Source organism: Osmerus mordax, chromosome 26 (assembly GCF_038355195.1).
Source record: "Osmerus mordax isolate fOsmMor3 chromosome 26, fOsmMor3.pri, whole genome shotgun sequence".
Lineage (NCBI taxonomy): Eukaryota > Metazoa > Chordata > Actinopteri > Osmeriformes > Osmeridae > Osmerus > Osmerus mordax.
This window is the reverse complement of record NC_090075.1, coordinates 1,726,823-1,735,180: the sequence shown is the minus strand read 5'-3', so window position 1 is coordinate 1,735,180 and position 8,358 is coordinate 1,726,823. Positions and strand designations below refer to the sequence as shown.

The following is an 8,358-nucleotide window of genomic DNA, read 5'->3' as shown; positions in this document are numbered from 1 at the left end:
TCAATAAATTTGGTTGGATTCTGATTCAAAAGTTTGGCGTGAGATTCCCATAACTGTCAGTGTTTGGGTAAAAATTCCGACAGACCGGAACACTGACTATAATTTTTAGCGTGCCTGCCCGTCGTCCATTAATTGGCTTCAGCACACCCAAATAATAACGAGTAGCAAAAAGTGACCTTTGTGCACAACGTCAGCACACGTTTTTAAAGACGCAGTTCTAGTAAGACAGACAGCGATATCAGCGAGCCCTCAGCATTAGTACCGTAGCTAGCTAAAAGTCTAGGAAAGTTGAGGCTACTTTTCGCTAGGTTGCCTACCTACGAACATGTCTTAATCTGCTGGACAAGTGGGTTCTCCTTAGTTCTTTTGGTGAGCAGTCTCCAGGGCTGGCAACTTTTCAAAAAACCTTGGAGTGAGATTTGGTGGGGCCAACCAAAATGTTGCTGCGTACAAAGCAGCAACATTTTGCAACAGAGCTCTCCGGCTCTACAGACACATAATATTGAACGTTTTAGGAGTTTTTAGCTAAAGAATGGCGGGCTCAATCAGTGGGCAAATTCTACCCATGATAACTTTCGGTAAGCGTTGGTGGTATAGTGGTGAGCATAGCTGCCTTCCAAGCAGTTGACCCGGGTTCGATTCCCGGCCAACGCAAACATTTTTATAAAAAGATATAATACAGTTAAATAATTTGCTAGACATGTTCATTCGGGAATTAGCTAGCTATTTTAAGATTGCAGAGACTTGTACTGTAGTTCTCCCCAAAAAATCTGATCTGAGACGCTTCTCGCAATCGCATAAGAAAAAGGCGCAACAGCGCACCCCAAATCCCCATAGTGGCCACACATGGTAGTATTCGATATGGTTAAGACTAGCCACAGAGAATGAATGTGAAAAGTTAAGGAAGTTAAGACTTTTCATAGCAGACTGCTGCGCGAAACCCGGGTTCGATTCCCCGCCAACGCAATCCTCCTTTTGCCTTACATTATTTTGTTGAAACAATATAATACATTTTTATTTAAGGAATACCTTGCTTCCGTGAAGTACAATACAAGATGTTCACCACTGTATTGGGAAGGACACTAAATTAAACATTTAAGATAACTTGTCATCAGTTGTCGTTGCAATAACAGACTTTTCCTTTTCTCATGAGACTGAGTGATGGTTGAGCATTTTAGTCATAGTATAAAATTCAAATAAGTATTTCGTGTTACAGTAGACTAAGGAAGTATATAAATGATTTTCTTGGTTTTAGAAATGTGTATTTGTGTTCAGTTACTGGATTAAATTAGCGTTGCCATCGTTGGTAGCAGCTAGTAGCTAGCAGCATGAGAACAAGCACTTTCCACATATTTCACAATTTTAAAGAGAATTCCAAACCAATAATTCGGTTGTGTTTACATATCAATATTAAGTATTCAATGCCTTTTAACATTCAAAAGTGGCTGATTTGCTTCCATAATAAAGAGTTACCCGTATCTTGTTTTTCCTCCTTTTAAACACAGGATTTTGTAAGAGTATAATATTTGCTGCTTAGAGCTATGGAAGATGCGGAGTCTTCAGATTATGTTTTTACAATAGTTTGCATAGTCGTCTTTTTGCTACAGACAACACGCTGTAGTTTGTTTCTCCTGTCCTCCCCAATTTTTTGAGTCACCAACCGCCACTGCTGTGTAGTATGTATGTAGAAGTGCTGGATGAAACTAGGCATCATACACCTTGAGTGAGAAACAAACTGCTGACAGATGAGACTGGACTGCAGTTGACAACTGTGATATCTGTAACCGTAACAGCTAAGAACACACCCTCTATCAGCCTATATACACACTGTTTGGTGAATGGTTTCAGCAACAGCCTTTAGAATCTCATTCAGGATAAGTTTCCTTGTTGAGGGGCATTCATCTTTTTTGTTGTTATGTTTTGGCTGTGGCACCCCATTTCTCCTTCTGGATTTGTTGTGGATTCATCTTGCGTCATAGTGATTGTCCTTGTCTCATCTTATGCTGGTTCATTCATAGGGACACAGGCATATCTTCAGTCAGACGCAGCTTATTTAAACTCTGTTCTCCATCTGACTTCACAGAGCTCGTTTTTTTTCTCAGCAAGCTACGCTCAGTCTGCGAATTGTAGAGTAATCTGCAAATGGATTCATTAGGCTGTAGATCAATGGCTTTCCAAGCCACTCACACAAGCCCCCTGCCAGAACCCTCAATGGACCATTGTGAACAAGATCATATTTATTTCACTTTGCTACTCCATATCCGTGCTTATTCTGCCCGGCGACAGAGCAGCCAGGCTTTGATTGGAGCCCTTCCAGGGAGACTTGGCATTGGCACCTGGACGTTCTCTGACTCTGTTGGACAGCCACGGTCATTGCTATGCAGCTGTTTACCTTTACCTTCCCTCCTTCCATCTCTTTCCTCTCTCTTTACCCTCCCTCGCTAGTTAGTAACCGGCTTCATCGGCTGACCTACCATTCTCTCCTAGAGGATGGGAGAGAGAGAGAGAGATAGATAGAAGATGGGAGAGGGAGATAGATAGAAGATGGGAGAGGGAGAGAGAGATAGAAGATGGGAGAGGGAGAGAGATAGATAAAAGATGGGAGAGGGAAAGAGGGAGAGATAGATGATAGGAAAGAGATGGAGAGAGATAGAAAATGGGAGAGAGAGGGAGATAAAGAGGAAAGGTTTGAGAAAGTAAATTATGTAGAGAAAAAGGAAAACAGAAAGTGGAAAAACAGACACAGAAAGAAAGGGAGAAGGTGAGAGAGAGAGTGATAGATATATTCAACTGAAGCGTGATGACTACAAAATAGGTGCACATGCTGAGATTCAATTGCCGGCAGAAAACATGAATGTCAACGTGACTTCTCTGGAAAATGAAGGTTTCAAACAAAGACGGTGGTGCTGTGGTAGTCTGGAGATCTAGGCCAGGGTGAATATCCAGCAGGATGAAGACTGAGAGCAGCCTTTCTAACCAACACCAACTCCAGCTGGCCCACATTCTCTTGGCCTAATGGGCTGCATCTGTTTATCTGCTATCCACTATCTTGGCCTGCGTGACAGATCACAGGACTGACCAGAAGCAGGATTGATGAGATACCTGGAATCGCTTGGTGTTTTTTGGTTTTCATAGTTGTAATTCATGTCTTGTCCGATTAGGCTCCATGAGCCAGATGGTGGAGGGTATTTTAACGTGGTTATACTAACATGGTTCAAACTGCTCGAGATGTGGTGTTGACTCCCTCCCACCGTCTCCTTGGTGTGGCTCGTGTTACCAGTACTGTAAATGTGTTTAGATCAGGGCGGTTCCCCTTCACCAATTTTAGGTGGATTGCTTTCTGGTGTTCCTGGTTAGAATGATGATGAGCATTCTCCTCCTTGTGTTCTCATGTGTAATTATCTCTCTCTCTGTCCCTCCCCCTCTCCTCCCCCCCCCCCCCCTCTCTCTCTCTCTCTCTGTCCCTCCCCCTCTCCTTCCACCCCCTCTCTGTCTCTCTCTCTCTCTCTCCACCCCCATCTCTTTTACTCATCCCTCTCTCCATTCTCTCTTTCCCTCTCTTCCTGCAGCACCATGCTGAGAGTCCTGGTGCCGCCATGTTGGAATTGGGCTCCTGTTCGGTCAGCAGTCACACCCTGGCGAGGCTCAACGCCCTGGGGCTCCCCGGGCCCGGCCCCGGGCCTGGTCTGGGGCTCGGAGGGGCCGTGTGTGGGAGCTACGTTCTCCCCCCTCGCCCCCCGGGAGACCCAGAGGGCTGGCAGCAGCACCGCTGTGCGGACGAAGGCCTTCCAGGGGGGGGCAGATCTCGCTCCCTCCTGGAGCCCCGGGACCTGAAGGACAGCCTGCTGTCCCCCGCCGCCAGCTACAACACCCTCTACCTCCCCCAGCTCTCCCCCCACCTCCAGCCCCGCACCCCCCTCCTGGCCCGCGCCGGCCTCTCCCTGGACGTGGGCTCCTCCTTCGAGGGGGGGGGGGCAGCAGAGGGGGACCTTTCAGTCAGCCCCAACGTCATCAAGCGTCGGAGGGGAGGCCTGATCGAGCAGAGGGACATCGTGAAAGCGCACCAGGCCCACAAGATCCAGAGCACCCCTCAGGCAAGACGCAAGGAGTGGGAGTGAGTATGACCTCGCTCAGCCAATCACGAGTGCGGCCCCCTACACGAAAGCCAATCACGAGTGCGGCCCGCTATACGACAGCCAATCACGAGTGCGGACCACTACACGACAGCAAATCGCACGTCCGACCCATGCCTTTTCCTGTGTCTCTGACACAGGCAGGCTGTCGATCTGGCGTCTTACGACTTGCAACAGCTAATTGGGAACCCAAACTCCAAACTATCTGGTCACTGTTCCTTTTTATCGCCAGTCAAAGAGAACTGAGGTTGTTGTGATCTACTGAGAGTGGGACAGGCACACAGATCTGGAGACAGGCATGTGTTGACATTCGCAGAGATGAAACAGCGCTGGCTAATATACGTGCTTGATAGATGATCAAATGTTTTTTTTTTTTATGCTGCTTTGAAGCCTGTATCGCCAGGATTAGGGCGGTTGGTTTCGCTTCTCAGTGTTGTCTCTACTAAGGTGCGACTACTAAGGTGTTTGTGCCTCTGATACTGCTGTGAAGTAAAGAGAGAGATACACAGAGAGAGAGAGAGAGGGGGGGGGGGAGATGACTATCTTAAGAAGAAGATAAATGGTTCACAGCTAGCAAGGAGTGTTAACAGTCAAGTTATTACAGAAAAAGCACTACACTGCTAGATAAGTGCTCTTTGTATGAAAAACATAATTAGTTTCAATAGTGCGAGAGAGTGGTATACAGTCCAGGTGTCTATAAATGGTGTTTATTGGAAACCCTTTTAGCAGGAACATTTTTTTCATCAGGTGTTTCTAATCAATTAGACCAGACAAAGGCAATTCGAAGCAGTGTGTGTTCGTGCATAATGCATGTGACTTTGCACGTGTGTGTGTCTTTGTATGTGTGTGTGTCTTTGTATGTGTGTGTGTCTTTGTATGTGTGTGTGTCTTTGTACGTGTGTGTGTGTCTTTGTATGTGTGTGTGTGTGTAGTCACATGTTGGTGTGTGTGTGCCTGGGACTGTCTTCTAGGATTGACAGGCCTGATTATCTGTGTGTGTGTGTTTGCTGGGGCCTCTCCCCAGGACCCCAGGCCTCCAGCCTGGCACCATGCCTGCCTCACCCCTGGGCACCGGACGCCACACGCCTGCCTCCCTCTCTCAGCCTGGGTGGGGGGGACGGAGGAGGGGTGAGGGAGTTGAGGAGAGGAGGAGGCAGGGCTTCTCTCTGCATGGCTGGTTTTCTGATGGCATGTGACAGAAAAAGATGTGGTTAATTAGTTCATCAACGGGCCTGTAGAGACGAGTTTCACAGACAGGTCCCCCCCCCTCCCTCCCCTCCTCTCTTCCTTTCCCATCTCCTCTCCTCTCACCCCCCGCCCCACCCTTCTCTACTCTCTCCAGCTGCACTCAACCCCCTCCGCCCCCTCCTCTCCCACAGTCAGCTTGTGTTACCACGGTGACCCTCCACCTCTCAACACCAGTTAGCATGCTAACGTGCTCGCTAATAGATGCTGCCTGCAGGGCCAGCCAGAAGCAAGACGCCCTCACAGACAAATTCACCAGCAGGTGCAAGTTGCCCCCCTGCCCCGTGGCAACGATAATTGACTGCACATGGACGGAACACTGACAGGAAACTTGAGGAGAGACGACACAAGACCGACACGCTTTTTTAGACGACGTTCTGAACTTTATCGTTATCCTTGCCGTAAACGATTGTACAGCAAGTAAGGCTTCTGATTGGCTCGTTGTGTAGGCGTATTTGGAAGGTTTAGAGGTCAGGGGTCAGGGGGAGGAGGAATGGTGAAGAGCTTCCTGTGGGAGGGGCCTGATATGTGTAATGTAGATGCGTAGAGGCAGCTGATAATGACAGTAATCTGTACTGATCTGGTGGCATATTCTCAACCTCTGAGAGCTGGCGACACAGGAGAGAGAGAGAGAGAGAGAGAGAGGGGGGGGGGGGAGAGGGAGAGAGAGAGGGGGGAGAGAGAGAGGGGGGATAGAGAGGGAGAGAGAGAGAGAGAGAGAGAGAGAGCAAGTGCGAGAGAGAGAGAGAGAGAGAGAGAGAGAGAGAGAGAGAGAGAGAGAGAAAGAGAAAGAGAGTGAGAAAGAGAGTGAGAAAGAGAGAGAGAGAGAGAGCATCAAAAAGAGGGCTTTTGAAATGTTTACTGGATTTGGCCTGGGCTGTAATATATGTGTGTGTGTGTGAGTGTGTGCACCTTCATGGGTGTATGGTTGTGCTTGCCCACTTACTGTACTGTATATTTTGAGCCTAGGTGTGTGAGTGTGTTTGTAAAGCCACAGGCAGCTGCAGAACACATTGACCATCAATCTTAACCTTGATGGATCATTCCAATCCTGAGCCCAGGGCCCTCAAAGAGAGAGGGGGGGAGGAGGGAGAGGGGGAGGGAGAGAGAGGGAGGGAGGGAGAAGGAGAGGGTATGAGATGTAGGGGTCTGGGCAGGCTTCAGTAAATCACGCCACCCCACCCTCACCCTCCCCACCAAATGGGTTATATATGGAGCTTAATAAAGCCATCCTGCCCATTCCCATCCACCCAACACTCTCACACACACTCTCACACACACACTATTCTACTCAAGTTGTCATACTGTGGGAGTTATTAACACGGTTGCTGATTTGCATATTGTCTTTATTTATGTGCTGAGAGATAGGGGGGTTGAGGCAGTGAAGGATACTGCCAAACCAAATGACTGAAACAACATCGATCATTGTCAACGCAGAAATAGCATTCTATGAAGAGGACAAATATTCCATACAATGGCTTAACCTTTTGCTTACATTTGTTTTCGATGGAAAGACAGTTATTCAAGATCTGAACTTGCAGTGCATCATAATATATGTAAAACATAACAAAAAGCTCAATTTCACACAAGTGATTTAGCTTCACTTACATGGCTGCCCCTAACCTCCTAGTAACTTCCGGAGTGCAGTAACTGAATGTGATGGGCGTCCAGGCTCCTAGTCTAACCTCCCGTACTGTCAGCTAGTCCTGACGTGTTCACTGGGGACTGAGAAGAGATAAGCTGTCGGCAGCTATTAGGTGTATTGAGACGAACTGTTAGTGGCTCCTCATTACTTGGCTGAAGGGTGGAGGGATGGAGGGGGGTGGAGGGAGGGGGGTGGAGGGACGGAGGGAGGGGGGTGTAGGGACGGAGGGTGGGGGGTGATTGGGATGGGGTTGTCCAATGGAGCGGCAGTCAAACCCATCAGGCTTTCAGCCGATCGCTCGTCATCCCTGTTGGGGTGTTTGCATCGTGGGCGCAGCACGTGTAGCTGATCAATCTGCATCCCAGACTTCCTCATCAAGGATTCACTCGGCAATGTGTGTACGTTCTTATATCCGCTAGTATTACAAATAAATGTTAGTTTTTTTTTTAAAGAGGGAGCTTTCCGAAGCTTTCGAACAAAAGCATTCGTCAGAAAGAAAGGTTTTCGACCTCACAGGGCGCTTGTTTTCTCTGTCGATTCAGACTGTTGCTGAAGCCAAATGAGTTATACCTAGCCCACTCTGCTTCCCAGCTCCACCAGTTGAGTCAGTCAACATTTGTTTTCAGAACTCCTCACTTTGCCTCCTGATCATTAATAAACCAAGAGAGAAGAGAGAAAACAGGCTGGCTGAGTGCTTTACGGAGCACCTGTAGCTGTCATTTGGGTTGTTTTATTTCTACCTGAGAGCGCACACCAGTGATTCCTCCTGGACATGAAGCCAAGCATGTGTTCCCTGCTCTGTCATTATGTCCACACTGACAAGCCATTCAGCCACTTCAGACTCCCCCCGCACACCCTGACGGAGGGGAGGGGGGCGGATGGAGGGAGGGGAGCGGGAGGAAGGGAGGGAGGGAGAGAGGGAGAGAGAGAGAGAGAGAGAGAGAGAGGGGGGGGGGGTGCAGATGGACAGAGAGGGAGAGGCAGAAAGGAGGGAGAGAGTGGGAAGTGGGAGATGTCATTGCAGGAAAGAGAAAGACGGAGGGAGGGAGAGTGTAGGAGAGAGAGGGAGAGAGGGAGGGTTAGAGGATGAGAAAGAGAGGGAGGGAGGGTTAGAGGAGGAGAGGAGAGTGGCAGTGATTCATATTCTTGGCTCCCTCTGTTGTCTTACTCCTCAGCAGACACAAACAAGGGTAAACATGATGATCCAGACACTGCGAGCTACACTGCTGTAGGATCTGCCCCACACCAACACTGCTAGTGTGGATTAGGGGAAAGGGTTGCTTTTAAGGTTGAAAATGTAGGTTGACGACTGACATTTAGAGTGGAGGATACCAA

General features: G+C 48.5%; 1 protein-coding gene and 1 non-coding gene across 2 annotated transcripts in view; both read left to right on the top strand.

Annotated features, from left to right (window-relative positions):
• The first annotated feature begins 582 nt into the window (after window positions 1-582).
• On the top strand, window positions 583-654 carry trnag-ucc (transfer RNA glycine (anticodon UCC)). Its single transcript has one exon. It is a non-coding gene; the product is annotated as a tRNA-Gly (tRNA).
• Window positions 655-3,596: 2,942 nt separating this feature from the next.
• Window positions 3,597-8,358, top strand: part of LOC136935761 (voltage-dependent R-type calcium channel subunit alpha-1E) — a 72,393-nt gene continuing 67,631 nt past the window's right edge. Inside the window, 1 exon segment of the mRNA XM_067229428.1 lies at window positions 3,597-4,114. Within this exon segment, the coding sequence (XP_067085529.1) occupies window positions 3,597-4,114 (518 nt within the window).